Source organism: Triticum dicoccoides, chromosome 5A (assembly GCF_002162155.2).
Source record: "Triticum dicoccoides isolate Atlit2015 ecotype Zavitan chromosome 5A, WEW_v2.0, whole genome shotgun sequence".
Classification (NCBI taxonomy): domain Eukaryota; kingdom Viridiplantae; phylum Streptophyta; class Magnoliopsida; order Poales; family Poaceae; genus Triticum; species Triticum dicoccoides.
Genome location: NC_041388.1, coordinates 171547917 through 171565377, shown reverse-complemented (window position 1 = coordinate 171565377; position 17461 = coordinate 171547917). Strand labels below are relative to the sequence as shown.

The 17461-nt window shown below is 40.7% G+C and overlaps 1 protein-coding gene across 1 annotated transcript; it reads right to left on the bottom strand.

Moving 5' to 3' along the window:
- Window positions 1–13003: 13003 nt before the first annotated feature.
- Window positions 13004–16981, bottom strand: LOC119297125. The gene is made up of 5 exons (XM_037575040.1): window positions 16754–16981; window positions 15412–15529; window positions 14446–14553; window positions 13592–13693; window positions 13004–13279 (listed from the first exon to the last, which is right to left on the bottom strand). The coding sequence occupies exons 3-5, from the start codon at window positions 14455–14457 to the stop codon at window positions 13076–13078; spliced, it is 318 nt and encodes a 105-aa protein (XP_037430937.1). The 5' UTR covers window positions 14458–14553; window positions 15412–15529; window positions 16754–16981; the 3' UTR covers window positions 13004–13075.
- Window positions 16982–17461: the final 480 nt, after the last annotated feature.

The window sequence follows — 17461 nt, the reverse complement described above, 5'->3', positions numbered from 1 at the left end:
GCTCACTGTTCATCCCAGAGGCAGCATCGATCGGCTTCAGTTAGTAGCAGTAGCGAAGGAATCTCTCGATCGGGTTCAGTTAACATCCATCGATCGATCGCTCGGGTTCAGTAACATGTAGCCTGCAGTGCAATCGCTCGGGTTCACTTAGAGCCCAACGCCTCGCTCGGGTTCAGTTAGAGCCAACGCCTTGCACACACGCGCGTACGTGTATGAGAGAAACGCGCATCGCTCGGCCCCCGACCTCCCACCGTAACCGGGAACTCCCCGAAAATTTACTCCCCCTTGCTTCTACCACGGTTTTTTCCGTCATGGACGACCCAAAGAATGTCATGCAGCTGCGTCTCCGGCCCGCCCAGGATGAAAAGCCCATTTTCTGTCATGATTTTTTGTCATAGAAGTAGGAGCCCACCACATCTTTGATGATACCGGGTTTTGTCACAATTATCGTCATAGAAGTGTCATATGTATGACAGAATTTTTTTTCGTTCGGCCCAAAATGTCACGGATGTGTCTTTTTTGTAGTGTATGCTATACTCAACCCAATCTGTTCACAAATTCTTCATATGCGTTCTATTTGAAACTCGTTCAAAATCTTCACTGTGTCCTTGTCAGCTGAAGAAATTGCGAACAGAACTTTAAAACCTATCTTATCTAAATTTTCGGCTTTGCCGCTCAAACCGTTCCGCATCCCACGATATACTTATCCTTTCACCCACGATCGCACATGATCTCCACCTCTCAGTCCATGGGTGACACATGTCATGCGAATGAGAAGGGTCAGGGGCACGTTCGTCCAAATTCTTCGCACGAACAGTTTTTCACCGTGGCTATAAATACCCCCTCTCCCCTTTCCCCTTCCTCACTTCCTTTACTCCGCTCGAGCTCCTTCTCCAACTCGAGCTTCTCAAACCCTAGTGCCGCCGCTACTTCATCGTCGCCGGTGAGGAAGAGCTTCACTGCCTCGACCTCATCGCCACCGTACTCGCGTCGGCCGCGGAAATCTTCACTCCGCCGCCGCCGTAGCCGTCTTCCTCCGCCGAGTTAGGGCGTGGAAGATCTGCAGAGATGAACTTCACTTCTCCACCTCACAGTTCGTCGTGTTCTTCTTTCAGGGTAATTAAAATATACTTTTACTGCCCTCTATGATTCAAATGATTATCTACAAAATCTTCAAAGGTGTTTTTCTTCAAATCTTCACACACTAAAACACCTCACATGTCATCTGTTCTTGACTCGTTTCTCTAAGCTATGTTTTTCTTCAAGATTCCTCAAATGTGTGGATTTTCGATCTATACATCTCTGGAACTTAAGACAAAGAACGCTTGGTGAAATTCTTCAATACTCATCTGGTCAAATTCGTCAAACTTGTTCTTTTTACAAAACCTTTTGAGAACACATATGACCTCTTCAAATACCTCGCAACTATACTCTGTTCACAGGTACTCATGTCCGCTGCTGAATCACTAGGTTCTCATCAACTTAACTCATTTGCAACATTCCTCGAAGAAAAGTTGCATACTTCTTCAGAAAATTCGATTGCTCAAATTCCTCACCGGAAGAAAATGGCTGATGGTAAGAAGCCACAGAAAGGAGGAAAGAGGCCTGAGGTAAACACAACGTTGAAATCCCTGATGACATCTATGCTGGGTACTGCACACCTCATGAGGAAGATAAAAATCAGCGCAAAGTGCGCATTCGGAAGATAGAGAGGAGATGGGCTAGAGAGTGGAGGGAGTACAGATATGTTACTCCCAAATACATGAAGAAATTCGCTCCATGCTCAAGACCTCTATTGGCACCTAGCCAAGAAGCGGATCCCACCAGCGTCAAGCGCGGTGAGGACATTCCTGAAGAATGGGCCAAGCGCCAAGCCAAGTTGGCCAAACAAGCAAAAGAAGCAGTGAGGAAATTCAATGAAGACTCTGCTGCTGTTGCCACTGAGGCCTCTATGAAGCCGAAGAAATCTATGGCAAAGAAGCCTGCACGTAAGCCAAGTGCTTCACCTTCAGTGCCCTCAAGGCCAAGTTCCTCAGCAATGCCCTCACGACCAGAATCTTCAAAGACCTTAAGGACAATTCCTCATGCTGCTCCTGCTCCTCCAAAATCCTCAGCTCCTCCAAAGTCCTCAGCTTCACCCAATTCTTCAACGAGACCCTCTCTGCTGAAGACAAAGGCCATTGCTGGACGAGGTCCTCGCCCTAGTCCTCAGAAGAAGCAGGTCGCCTTCCAAGTGCCGTCTGAAGAAGATGAAGCTGATGATGAAGAACTTGCTGAGATCATTAGAGATAGGCAAGTCAGGGCCGCTAGAGCCAAAGGCACAAATGTGCTACTGATTTTGGATCCAAGGTTGATCCTCGACTATATTGATCTCTAGCACAAGGACCCAAACACTCCTATGCCTGATTTCAAGTTGTCTCCTGGCCAAAGTCACATGCTGACCCATTTCATCCAAGAAGAAAATGGAAATATGAGAAGGCCAGGCAGATCAAGAAAGCGCAATATAAGAAGGAGAAATTTCTAAAGAACAACGTTGTCACTGTGACAACTGATGAACTTGTAAAAATCCAGTCTGAAATCAAAACCCTCAGCGATGACTTCAAAGACTACTATGCTGATTGGCAAGGAGCCATGGTCAGGTTTGTTAAACTGACTGAGAAGTTCACCTCAAATGTTGCAGCTCCATCGCAACAGGAAATTCCTCAGGCCGAAGCATCTGCTCAGCCAACTGAAGAACATGCCAGCACCGCTGATGACTTTCAGGCTGCTGAAGAAAATGTGAGTTCCAGGGCTGATGACTGCATTCCAGCCACTGAAGAAATTGCCAGGGCATCCACTAGTGGTGCGTCTAAAGAAAATGAAGAAGTCAGGGCAACTGCATCAGTTGTGCCTAAAGAAAATCAACCAGATTCCTCTGCTCCTCCTGCGCCTACACCAACTCCGATCCTTCCATCTGCATCAGATGTGAAGAAGACCAAGGCTGCAGAGCAGGCAGCTGTGAAGAAAAGGAAAGCATCAGCTACTTCAGATTCTTCAGCTCTGAAGAAAATGAAGTCAATGATAAGTTCGTTCGCAAATCCCATTGATGCTGTTCCGATCTCAAGCATGCCATCAAAGGACCTTGTTCCTTTAGATGAAGAATATGTGATCCCTAGCGGATCTGATGAAGAAAATCCTTCTACTGCTTCATCAGAGCAGATGGATGAAGAAATTGAAGCAGATCAAATCCCTTCAACACTAGTTGTTTCCTCGCCTATGCCTTAGTTCACAGCTGAAGAGGCTGGCATTGAAGAAATGGAAGATGAAGATGTGGACATTGGCTGTACCACACCTGTGCTAAGTGATGAATTTTGGGAAAGTTAGCATCCAAACTCTCCACTGTTCACACCTTTACAGCAAATACCTCAGTCCCCTGCACCAACTGTTCAAATGGGCTCTGAAGAAACTCAGCCCACTTCGTATGTATGTGAAGAAATTCCAGCCACTAGTGCTGAAGAAACTGCTGCTGCTGAACATCTGAAGACGCAGACTGCCACTAAAGAGGAACCAGAAATTCCTCGGCCTGAAGAACCTGAGATTGCGATTCCTGAGGTTGTGATGCAACTCACTGACACTCCTCTACCCAAGCCAAAGGATCCATTCTCCAGGAAGCAAAAATTCAAGGCTGTTGATTTCTTCGGCGAGCACGTATTCTTCACAGACTACAACCCCTATGACTCTGCTCGCATTAGGAAATGGCGTTTCTAGACTGCCAGCCAGGCTATTTTCTATTCCTTAGTGTTATTCAACAAAGACAAAATCTTCTACCATGAGCACATTCCTCATGTGGATATGGAATCTCTGGCGTGCTTTGAGCCAGTCCTCAGTGTTCTTCACGATGCTGGATTGTTAAATTTCTGCACTGACATCTGTGATTGGAATGAAGAACTCATTCTTCAATTTTATGCGACGCTGCACATCACAGGAGATTCTGAAGATGTGAATTCATGGGTGCTGGACTGGATGTCTGAAAACACTCACTACACGGCACCAGCTACTGAATTGCTTCATGCTTTACCACTCAGTCCTCCCCTTGAAGCTGCTCGTTGCATCTACAGTGAACCTGAGCTTACAAATCACTACATGCAAGTTCTGATGAAGCCTTTGAAGCCAAGTTAGGCCCCACGAACCAAATTCCTCGTGAAGGAATTACTATATGTGCCTCAGACTGTCTATCACATTCTGATGAGGACAATGAGTCCCATCAAAGGCCACGACTCATCTGATGAGGAAATAGTTGGCATCATGAAGAATCTGCTATTCAACATCAAACATAGCATTCCTATCAACTATCACGATTTCTTCATGAGGCTTCTGGCAAATGCTGCACTTTCTCCGTTTGAGCTGAAACCTTATGCACCTTGGATTATGAGATTCCTCAGGACAAGGTCTTCACTCAACTACAAGGCTGATTTTCAGAATCACCTTAGCTATCTGCCCCCGATTGAAGTCCTCAAGCAGGCTTTTACTTCAACTGATTAAAAGGGCAAGGCCCCTGCAGTCATTGATGAAGGCATTCGTCCATTGGATGGTCAGTTTCGCAAAGCTGCATCTTATTCCACCAATGATGACTCTGCCACACATGACTCTGCTGCCAATGCACCCAAGTCTACTCCTCAAACCACTGCTCCTCGTGTGATGACTGACCGTGAGGTTCTGCTTAGTCTTCACCAGATGGTGGGGTTAAGCGTCAGTTTGGTTCATTTCTTCACAACATGATAGCTACACACAATGCAGTGAAGAAAAACCATTAATACCTCCATGAAGTCTTTGGTCGCACCTGACCCATTCTATCCCATATGTATGGTGAAGAAGATCTCAAGAAAATGGGTCTCAAGGAAGATTTTGACTAGTCTGCACCTCCTCTGAAGAAATACAAGAAGGTCAAGGTTCCTCCTTTGGTGTCCAGCTTCTATTCTTCATCACGCGACACCGAGGAGCATGAAGACTTGGACAACACTGCAGCAGGCCCTTCCACCACAAACAAACCCAACAACGCTGGCGCTCCTTCATCAACTTGATATTCTTCAGGGGCGTTACTCCTCATTTTTGATCCTTTTGGTCATTCGATGACAAAGGGGGAGAATTTTGAGTTAGTCTTCAAGCGGGTCTGTCTATATGGGCATTTTTTTGCTAAGTTACAACTCTCGTTCTTTTGAAACTTTATTGGATCAAGTTGTAAACTTAAACCTGATGGTGCTCTGATATGTTTGATGTGTTTTTCTGCATGCTTATTCCTCATATATGTTAATGCACGCATGCTGAATTACATCAGTCACCATATTTCATCATGCATTTCAAATTCCTCATTATGATATGTCAAATGCGTGTATGAATTACAAGATATAGGGGGAGATCTCCATGATTCTACTCTTCAAGCGTGCAATGCTTCAAAAGCAAATTCCTCATCATGCACATCTTCCGGGGGAGTAATTCTATATCTTGCAATCAAATTCGTCAATATCAGTATTTACACTTCATATGTTTGTCCCTGTTGAAAACTGAACCTATATTGTCATCAATCACCAAAAAGAGGGAGATTGTAAGTGCATCTAGTGCCCCTTAGTAATTTTGGTGTATTGAAGACTTATAGGTTAAGGGACTAATGTGATTTTGAGTATACATAGGTCTATAAGTCTATGAGGCGTTTGATATTTACGGAGAAAGTCGACCCCTAAAAATGAAGTTCTTCGACTGTAGACTTTGGATTTCTGAAGACTTTCTGAAGACTTTGAAAGTGAAGAAATTGGTGCAATCCTGAAGATTGGTATTCATCCGAGGAACATGAAGCATGAAAATTTTGTTTTCGTAGTTTCATTTTCTCTTTCTTGAGTCATAGGAATCACCGTACTGTTAAAGGGGGTCGAGGAAATACTAAGCAAAAATTTCCATTGAGTCAAAATCCTACACCTACCAATCCCTTCGAGTGAAGCCATTGGAAATCTCATACAGTTCAATCATATTCTTCAGTGACAGAGACGAAGTTCTTCTGGTCTCTGAGGAATTTGTTCTAACAGAGGAGTTAGGAATTCGCCAGTGCGGATTACCTACACAGTGAGGAACATGATAGCTCTGAGGAATTTGATACTCAAATTTCCGACCTCTGCTGTGCTATGCGCCAGCAGTCCCAAAATATCTGCCCACCTAACGGTCATATCATTGAAGGGCATTTATGTTTTATCATGTCGGGCTGCACCCTAGGCTATAAATAGCCGCTCCCTACAACCACTAGCTGGTTGGCTGCTCCGAGAGAAACTGACACTTGTCATTTGAGAGCATCCCATCCTCCGAGGACTTTGAGCGAAAATCATCAAGTGAGGAAACCCAAACCCAAACACCTACAAACTCCAAGTGATTGAGCATCACTGAAGAGATTGATCCTGTGTGGATCCAATGCTTGTTACTTTTGAAGACTGTGCTTCTTCTAGACGGTTAGGCATCAAGGTCTAGAGCATCCAAGAGGAATTATGGATCGCCGAGTGACCAAGTTTGTGAAGGTTCGGAAGTCACCTGAAGACTTACCACGAGTGATTGGGCAAGGTCTGTGTGACCTTAGCTCAAGGAGAATACAGTGAGGACTGTGTGTCCTCAGATTTAAATACCTAGCCGCTCCAACCAGATGTACAACTGAGTCAACAGTTGGAACTGGTCTACCAAATCATTGTCTTCACCAAGCTCACTAGTTCTATTTCCTCAACTCTTTCATTTCCTCATAACTGTGTTGAGTGCTCGTTCATATCTGTGTTTAAAGACTTTGACTGAAGACTTTCTCAAATTCCTCAGTTCAATTTCTTCAGTCTGTTTGTCTTCATTCTGTATTATCCTGTGTTTACACTTTCTGTACTCTCTGCTTGTCTTCATTTCATCATGATGACTATGCTTGTGCTCTGTTATGTTTACTTTTGAGTACTTATTCCGCTGCTAGTAGTTCTTCGCTAAGGAATTTCCTCACCTGCAAATTCCTCAGTGAAGAATTCATAAAAATCGCCTATTCACCCCCCTCTAGTCGATATACCGCACTTTCAAATGGGCTTTATTTTACACTTTTATATCATTTTTGGGACTAACCTACTAACCGGAGGCCCAACCCAAATTGCTGTTTTTTGCCTATTTTAGGGTTTCGAAGAGAAGGAATATCAAACGGAGTCCAAATGGAATGAAACCTTCGGGAACGTGATTTTCTCAACAAACATGATCCAGGAGATTTGGAGTGGGCGTAAGAAACAACGGAGGAAGCCACGAGGCAGGGGGGGCCTACCCCCCTGGCGCGCCCTCCACCCTCGTGGCCCCCCCGTTGCTCCACCGACGTACTTCTTCCTCCTATATATATCCACGTACCCCCCAAACATCCATGAGCTCCACGAAAACCTAATTCCACTGCTGCAACCTTCTGTACCTGAGATATCCCATCTTGGGGCCTTTTCCGAAGCTTCACCGGAGGGGGCATTGACCACAGAGGGCGTCTACGTCAACTCCATGGCCTCTCCGGTGATGTTTGAGTAGTTTACTTCAGACCTACGGGTCCATAGTTATTAGCTAGATGGCTTCTTCTCTTTCTTTGGATCTCAATACAAAGTTCTCCTCGATCTTCTTGGACATCTATTCGTTGTAATCTTCTTTTGCGGTGTGTTTGTCGAGATCCGATGAATTGTCGGTTTATGATCCAGTTTATCTATGAACAATATTTGATTCTCCTCTGAATTCTTTTATGTACGATTGGTTTATCTTTGCAAGTCTCTTTGAATTATCAGTTTGGTTTGCCCTACTAGATTGATCTTTCTTGCAATGGGAGAAGTGCTTAGCTTTGGGTTCAATCTTGCGGTGTTCGATCCCAGTGATAGAAAGGGAAATGACACGTATTGTATTGTTGCCATCGAGGATAAAAAGATGGGGTTTATATCATATTTCATGAGTTTATCCCTCTATATCATGTCATCTTCCTTAAAGCATTACTCTATTCTTATGAACTTAATACTCTAGATGCATGCTGGATAGCGGTCGATGTGTGGAGTAATAGTAGTAGATGCAGAATCGTTTCGGTCTACTTGTCGCGGACGTGATGCCTATATACATGATCATACCTAGATATTCTCATAACTATGCTCAATTCTATCAATTGCACGACAGTAATTCATTTAGCCACCATAATACTTATGCTCTTGAGAGAATCCACTAGTGAAACCTATGGCCCCGGGTCTATCTTTCATCATATTAATCTTCCAACACTTAGTTACTGGATTGATACCTTGGTTCCCAAAAACTGAGGGAAATACTTACGCTACTTTGCTGCATCACCCTTTTCTCTTCAAGGGAAAACCAACGCAGTGCTCAAGAGGTAGCAAGAAGGATTTCTGGTGCCGTTGCTGGGGAGATTCGCGCCAAGTCAAGTCAAGATTTGACTCCCAACAACGAGTCATTTCTGGCGCCATTACCAAGTCAAAACATACCAAGTACCCATCACATACTCTTATCCCTCACATTACATTATTTGCCATTTGCCTCTCGTTTTCCTCTCCCCCCACTTCACCCTTGCCGTTTTATTCGCCCTTTCTCTCTGTTCCCCTTCTCTTTCCGTATTTGCCTCTTTTGCCTGTTTCTTGTCTGCTTGTGTGTTGGATTGCTTGCTTGTCATGATGGCTCAAGATAATACTAAATTGTGTGACTTTGCCAATACCAACAACAATGATTTTCTTAGCACTCCGATTGCTCCTCTTACTGATGCAAAATCTTGTGAAATTAATTCTGCTTTGTTGAATCTTGTCATGAAAGATCAATTCACCGGTCTTCCTAGTGAAGATGCCGCTACCCATCTAAACAACTTTGTTGATTTGTGTGATATGCAATAGAAGAAAGATGTGGATAATGATATTGTTAAATTGAAGCTATTTCTGTTTTCGCTTAGAGATCATGCTAAAGCTTGGTTTTCGTCTTTGCCTAAAAATAGTATTGATTCATGGAATAAGTGCAAAGATGCTTTTATCTCTAAGTATTTTCTTCCCACTAAGAGCATCTCTCTTAGAAACGATATTATGAATTTTAAGAAACTTGATCATGAACATGTTTCACAATCTTGGGAGAGGATGAAATTAATGATACGTAATTGCCCTACACATGGTTTGAATCTTTGGATGATTATATAAAACTTTTATGCCGGATTGAATTTTGCTTCTAGAAATCTTTTAGATTCGGCCGCAGGATGCACTTTTATGGAAATCACTTTAGGAGAAGCTACTAAACTCCTAGATAATATTATGGTTAATTATTCTCAATGGCACACCAAACGATCTACTAATAAAAAAGTACATGCAATTGAAGAGATTAATGTTTTGAGTGGAAAGATGGATGAACTTATGAAATTGTTTTCTAATAAGAGTGCTCCTGCTGATCCTAATGATATGCCTTTGTCTACTTTGATTGAGAATAATAATGAATCTATGGATGTGAATTTTGTTGGTAGGAACAATTTTGGTAACAACGCCTATAGAGGTAATTTTAATTCTAGGCCGTTTCCTAGTAATTCCTCTAATAATTATGGTAATTCCTACAACAATTATTATGGAAATTTTAATAAGATTCCCTCTGATTTTGAATGTCGTATTAAAGAATTTATTACTTCGCAAAAGAGTTCCAATGCTTTGATTGAAGAAAAATTGCTTAAGATTGATGAATTGGCTAGGAATGTTGATAGGATTTCTCTTGATGTTGATTCTTTGAAACTTATATCTATTACACCTAAGCATGATATCAATGAGTCTCTCAAGGCCATGAGAATTTCCATTGACGAGTGCAAAGAAAGAACCGCTAGGATGCGTGCTAAGAAAGATTGCTTTGTGAAAGCGTGTTCTTCTAGTTTTAATGATAATAAAGATGAAGATCTAAAAGTTATTGATGTGTCTCCTATTAAATCTTTATTTTGCAATATGAATCTTGATAATGATGGGACTTAAGATGAGCCACCTTTACCTAGAAGGCATTCCAAAAATTCAGAGTTTTTAGATCTTGATGCAAAAGTTGTTAAAAGTGGGATTGAAGAGGTCAAAACTTTAAATATCAATGAACCCACTATTTTGGATTTCAAGGAATTTAATTATGATAATTGCTCTTTGATAGATTTTATTTCCTTCTTGCAATCCGTGCTAAATTCTTCTCATGCTTATAGTCAAAATAAAGCTTTTACTAAACATATCGTTGATGCTTTGATGCAATCTTATGAAGAAAAACTTGAGTTGGAAGTTTCTATCCCTAGAAAACTTTATGACGAGTGGTAACCTACAATAAATTTTAAAATTAAAGATCATGGGTGCTATGCTTTGTGTGATTTGGGTGCTAGTGTTTCCACGATTCCAAAAACTTTGTGTGATTTGTTAGGTTTCCGTGATTTTGATGATTGTTCTTTAAACTTGCACCTTGCGGATTCCACTATTAAGAAACCTATGGGAAGAATTAATGATGTTCTTATTGTTGAAAATAGGAACTATGTGCCTGTAGATTTCATTGTTCTTGATATAGATTGCAATCCTTCATGTCCTACTATTCTTGGTACACCTTTCCTTAAAACGATTGGTGCAATTATTGATATGAAGGAAGGGAATATTAGATTCCAATTTCCGTTAACGAAAGGCATGTAAAACTTCCCTAGAAATAAAATTAAATTACCATATGAATCTATTATGAGATCCACTTATGGATTGCCTACCAAAGATGGCAATACCTAGATCTATCTTCACTTTTATGCCTAGCTAGGGGCGTTAAACGATAGCGCTTGTTGGGAGGCAACCCAATTTTATTTTTATTCCTTGCCTTTTGCTCCTGTTTAGTAATAAATAATTTATCTATCCTCTATTTTTGTTGTGTTTTTTGTGTTTAATGAGTGTTTGTGCCAAGAAGAACTGTTGGGAAGACTTGGGGAAAGTCTGTTTAATCTTGCTGTAAAAAACAGAAACTTTAGCACACACGAGAATTGCTGCCATTTTTATTTGGAAGGTGATATTTAGTTAATTATTTTTGCAGATGATTAATATATAAACTCCTCATGTCCAGAAATTTATTTTAGAATTCTTGGGGTTCCATAAGTTGCGTTAGCTACAGATTACTACAGACTGTTCTATTTTTGACAGATTCTGTTTTTCTTGTGTTGTTTGCCTATTTTGATGAATCTATGGCTAGTAAAAGAGTTTATAAACCATAGAGAAGTTGGAATACAGTAGGTTTAACACCAATATAAATAAATAATGAGTTCATTACAGTACCTTGAAGTGGTGTTTTGTTTTCTTTCGCTAACGGAGCTCACGAGATTTTCTATCTTGAGTTTTGTGTTGTGAAGTTTTCAAGTTTTGGGTAAAGATTTGATGGATTATGGAACAAAGAGTGGAAAGAGCCTAAGCTTGGGGATGCCCATGGCACCCCAAGGTAAAATTCAAGTAAACCAAAAAGCCTAAGCTTGTGGATGCCCCGAAAGGCATCCCCTCTTTCGTCTTCGTCTATCGGTAACTTTACTTGCAGCTATATTTTTATTCATCACATGATATGTGTTTTGCTTGGAGCGTCTTGTATGATTTGAGTTTTTGCTTTTTAGTTTACCACAATCATCCTTGCTGTACACACCTTTTGAGAGAGACTCAAATGATCTGAAATTTATTAGAACTAGATGACCAGTTGCGCCAAATGGCGCAAAGACCCGTTTAAAACCATGTTTGTGTTGAAAATATTAGCATTTTCTTAATAACCGTATATTTGAGTACATTTGGTAAGAACTTATACCCCTCATATATAAAGTAAATTCAATGCAAATATTTTCTTAAGGTAATAATGCCACAAATTAGATCATCGGTAGGTCAAGATAGTTGAGTCTACAATTAGGAACTCTAAGTAGCTGTAAACTTGCATTGGAAAAAAATAAACACAAGTGACACAATAAAATGTACTTAGTACATGAACTCGTGAACATTGTGTATAAGAGAAGTTAATAGAAATAGTGGTCAATTACATCATATAATTTGGTTCTATACTCTTCTGTGTGTATATATCCTGAATGCTACCCCTTTGTGATCAACTTTTTGTCCTTCGAATCAAATGGCACAGCTACCGCCCCTTGTGGAAAAAGAAAGGACTCTGTAATACTCGTAAATGTAAAAGGAAAACATCATGTGATGCATCTCAACCTGCACAAAACAATGTAAAAACCATACATGCTATCTACATACTCTTATTGTCTAGCAAAGCATAAGTAGCTGAGGGACCATGTACAAAAGAATTGAAAATTAGCAAGAAAGAAGCATGCCATCAGCTGTCTAGACAACCATAAAACAATAAGTGGAAAAAGCCCCATCAGAATTAGCATTTGCCATCCAGTTTATGAGCCAAAGTTGAGCATTCACCAGTCGATAAAGCATATTAAGCATCAGCTATAAAACAAACTCCATTTTACTAATAAGACAACATAGATATGAAGTGGGAAAACTCTATTTTGACATCCAGTTTATGAGCTAAAGTGGAAAGTTATGGTCACAAATGCATAAATAAGCAATATAGAAAATTAGTGGAAATCTCGCGCCTGAGCGGCACCTCATCGCAGCTCGACACCCCCACCATCGCTCGTCTCGCGCTTTAGTGGAAATTTTAGGAACACAAATAGTAATAGGATTGGTTAGAGTAAGATGTGCTGGAAATGGAAACAAAAAATGCCGGTATCTTTATTCAAATATTGCTCGAAAGCACATGCCCAGGACGTTGCATCCAGAAGTTCATCTGAATATTATCTTAAAAGGTTAGGATGCGAGAAAATAACACCTTGGGTAGGCATTTGTAATTCAAAAAGAGAAAACAACTCGATAGTAGAATTTGAAACTGCTAATCCTCCCGAAGTCTTTGCATAATAGGAGTATAGTACTGCACATGCTATGCTGTAGAAGATTTAAAAATGGTAGATAATAATAAATAGGAAAGTACAAAAACAATCTCTTGACAGAAAGCATAGGGGTCGTGTCAAAATAATTAATAAAAATGATCTCCACTGATTAAGAAATAAACAATGCAACTACACACAGATCAAACCATCATTTGTGCTTGTCATCTTCTTGGGCAGCGGCAGCAGCTGCGCGTCGCTCGGCGTCTTGGGCAGTTGGTGCAGCGGGGCATCGCTCGGCGTCTTGCCATTCTTCAAGATCACCAACGACTTCCTCGCCACCTCCCTCGCCATATCTCTCTCATCATGCATTGCAAATTGAGCAGGAAGTACAGACTTCAGAGGAATTGAGAGAATAAGAATCAGCGCACATTAACTATTATCAATAGACTGACTCAACAACCAGAATAATATACTTGTCAACATTTACATTTACATGTAAAATAAAGGCAATATAGTGTGCTTTATGAATCAAAGATAGCAGCAAGTGTCCAGCCGGCGACCATATGAAGCGAAGATAGCAACGAGCAATCAGCGAACAACATTACGAAATTAGTAGCTATATAAAGAGTACACTCTGTAGTATAGCACGAGATTGTCATAGTAAAGGATGTATAGCTAGAATCTGGATAAGAGATTCCTGCATACCTGCAGGAAAGAGGATAGGGGCGATAGCCAGAACTTGCATATGACTACTCCTAGCCCAGTAGCCTTGAGACAATGAACATCAGGGGAAGACAAAAGCGAGCACTGCAGCACATGAGCAAAATATGGAATAAAGCAACCCGAGAAGAAAAAACCAGAGGAACAAATGAACAAGTACAATGAGACTACCAGGAACAAATGATTCTAATTCTCTAAGGAAAAAGTGCATGTACAGAGAGATTATAGCTATACAACTAACCATAAGCATGAGCTCCCAAATGGCAAAATCATTGGTCCCTTTGGATGCAAGAGAATGCCAAGAGTGTTAATGATAAAATGATTTTGCTTGAACAGTTTCATTTTGCTAATTACCAAAGCATCCTAAGTGGGCTCCAAATGGCAAAATCATCAATTACCAAGGCATTCCAAGTGCATATATGCTTGAATCTTTCTACCAGCAAACATCATGTGGAACATTCAAGCATTAAGGATGAACAATTAAGATTCAGAGATATTGTTTGGGGTGTCCATTGTTATCCTCACTTTTTGGTAATTAATAAAATGGAAGATACATATCATGCATAATTTATTGGAAAATATTAGTAGGTACTGCTGCAACTGTTAAAATAAGTTTCCTTGGTTATTAGTTTATGAAAAGTTGGTCATCTAGTATGTCTAAATGGAAGATACATGGCAAAAAAGGATTAAATGGAACATCAAGCCATTGAAATGCATTTGAGATCAAAATATATCATGCACAAAAAATGGAATTAGCTAGGCTGTCGTTATTCTATTTTTCTATTTTAAAGAAAAAACAAAAGAAAAACATGGAAAGATTAAAGACGCAAATTGATTACCTGAAGGGGCATATAATGTCAACCTCTTCTCAGAGGACTAATGCTTATTCTTTCAGTTTCTGCGACTCACACATCATCAAACTTCAGTGTAACTGTTGATTCAGTATCCTGCATTGTAGAATGCACAACATAAAAACCATAGAGAAAATAGTATTCAAGGCTAGGAATTTCTTCAATAGAGAATAAAAATATATGAGAGGGTAGCGGCCTAACTGTTTTATCAAACAGCGGAAAAGATTATTTACCCCTAGCAGACAGTTCTTTCATGATTTCTCATACATAGAGAACAACTAACAATTTCAGAATGTTATGTTATATTTAAACAATAGATCACAGACACACGGAGTTGCACAACAGCTATAGTCAAAACTACCGGCACCAAAAGCATGGTTGATAAATCTATAAACTTTGCCGCACTGCAGTTTTACAATGAAAGAAATAGTAGTAACACCAGACCTAAGTAAAGCCACTCTATACGTATCAGCCACATCCTGCTAAATTGGTAATTTTGCTGCTTCATCCTCTTAACGATACACTTACAACACTCTTTTGTTCAAAAACCCAAAACAAAATGTCATAGATATCCTTCTCTGAAGTTCAAATATATCAGTGATATTAATGGAGAGCACATTCACCTACCAAAAGGTATATATTCACTTATATCAAATATCTACATATGAATAGAATGAAAATAGCAGCCTACTTTACATTCTACCTCTCGACAACGAAACAAAACATAATAAATTATATAACCAAAAAAGCATTCTTTTCAAAGGTCCAGCTGAAGAGTTAAAGGAGGCAATGCAAGGGAAAACTATAAACGATCAGAGGTTTGATACAGTATCTAAGTGTTAACATGTATGGTGGGATTTCAAGCATGAGCTCACTCTTCTTTTACCAAATAGAAAAGGTGTGACTTATAGAATGAAGAACCGATGCAAGAAAGTCAACGGTTGTGCAGAGTACCATTATTTCGGTTTCCATAGTGAATTTCCATACAAAAGAAGTCTTCAGCTCGATTGTATCTTTAGAACAAAACAACTTAGCCAAATAGTATGCAATCCATCAGCCGAGCTCGCATTTTCTACACATAGAAATAACAATACAGTGTCAATCAATTTGCCTTGTACAGAAATAAATGTGTATTAAAATCCACACATAATCAAGAGAGAACAGGTCATATCCATCAAATTAAATTTCTTGCACAAAGTAGAAAGATGCCCTAAAACATTATCATGCTTTCTAGTACTCGCTATGTGTAGTTGTGTCATTGCCGATTAGTGCATAGAATAGTATTGCCATGGATGAGCTAATGAGAATAGTATTGCTATGGATGAGCACAAAGAAGCAACAGCCCAAGATGAGCACATTAAAGATACTCTGTCAGGAAAACAACGCCAAAAGGAATCTGGATGTGGCCGACCAACACCATCCTTAATCACATAAGTTAAAACTGTAGTTATAGTTATGGCCACTGAAAACAGGAGACCTGGTATGACAATATATATTTCAGATTATTGCATAAGAATAAGATGGCATATATGAATGATTGTTATTTCTTGTAAAATAGGTAATCAAATTAACAACTACAGTAAAAACTAAGAACAATTGGAATGAACTATTGTAGGAAATATAAAAGCATCCTCAAACTAACTACTATTGGCTTTACCGATCTACTATTGTTCAGAGTGATTACCAACTACTGTAGAAAAAACCAAGGTTGACATGAACATTCTTTGTTCTTTCTGAGTTGAACGACTCCTTCAAGAGCAAATTGTCAAGCTGGCCATAAAAAGAGAGCCACGCAAAAATGCCGAGAAAAGCAAAAAACTGTATGTGAACAAGTGAAGTAGGCAGTAGTTAGATGTAGCATTTCGATGAAATTAGACCTAGTGCCTTGTGGGCGGCCCCTTCGCCATTTAACGCACGACCAGACCTAGACTATAATCCAATTAATTCTTGCCAGATCCTAAAGTGTGGGATTATGTCAAACAAGAAAAAAAATCACATTAATGAAGCAATTATCAATTGAAGTGATCTAGAATTTAAGACTGCTAAGGGCTAACCATCACTCCCTTGTCCAAAGATCACATTTTGCAACTCCTAAAAAATAATACAGAAACCAAAGTTTCTAGACTACAGGGGAAATTCCACTGCCTACAGCAAGATGGCAGCACATCTAAGATCTAACTACATATATGAACAAAAAAAACCAACTAAGGCATCCCCATCCCGGAGAGAAACCCTAGCCTACCAGAGACGACCACGATAGAGAGAAGGCAGGAAGCCGGGGAGAGAGGTTGCTCACGTGCGATGATGCAATGGCGGCCGGCGTGGCCGGGGACGGGGGAGGAGGCGTACGGTGCTTGGTCAGGAGGGCGCGGGCTCCGGGTCGGCGGGTCCGATGGCACCGCTCTCCTCGCCTCATCGATGGTCCTCGGAGCGGCTGGGTGCAGCGGAGTGGAGGTGGCGGAGTGGGAGGAGGGGAGAACGAGGTGGAGAGGAGGCGGCGCCCCGACCAGAAGTGGAGATGGAGGAGGCGATGGGGGTGATTAGGGGAGGAGGAGGAGCAGAGGTGGGGACTGGGGGAGGAAAGGAGGCGGCGGACTGGGGGTGGGTGCGGGGACGAGAGGTGGTCTAGGTGAGACGGGATGCGTAGCTGGTTTTGTTTCGCTCATTCATTGGCTCTACTCTCCACACTGCGAATAAAAGGAGACGTGGCAGGTGCCGCTAGTTGGGCGCACTAGCTCATCCTTCATATGTTCAATACTCTATGTGCTTCACTTATATCTTTTGAGCTATATAGTTTTTGCTCTAGTGCTTCACTTATGTCTTTTAGAGCACGGCGGTGGTTTTGTTTTATAGAAACTATTGTTCTTCTCATGATTCACTTATATTATTTTGAGAGTCCTTTAGAACAACATGGAAATTTGCCTTAATATAAAAACTTTCATACAAGTGCATTGAATACTATGAGAAGTTTGATACTTGATAATTGTTTTGAGATATGGAGATG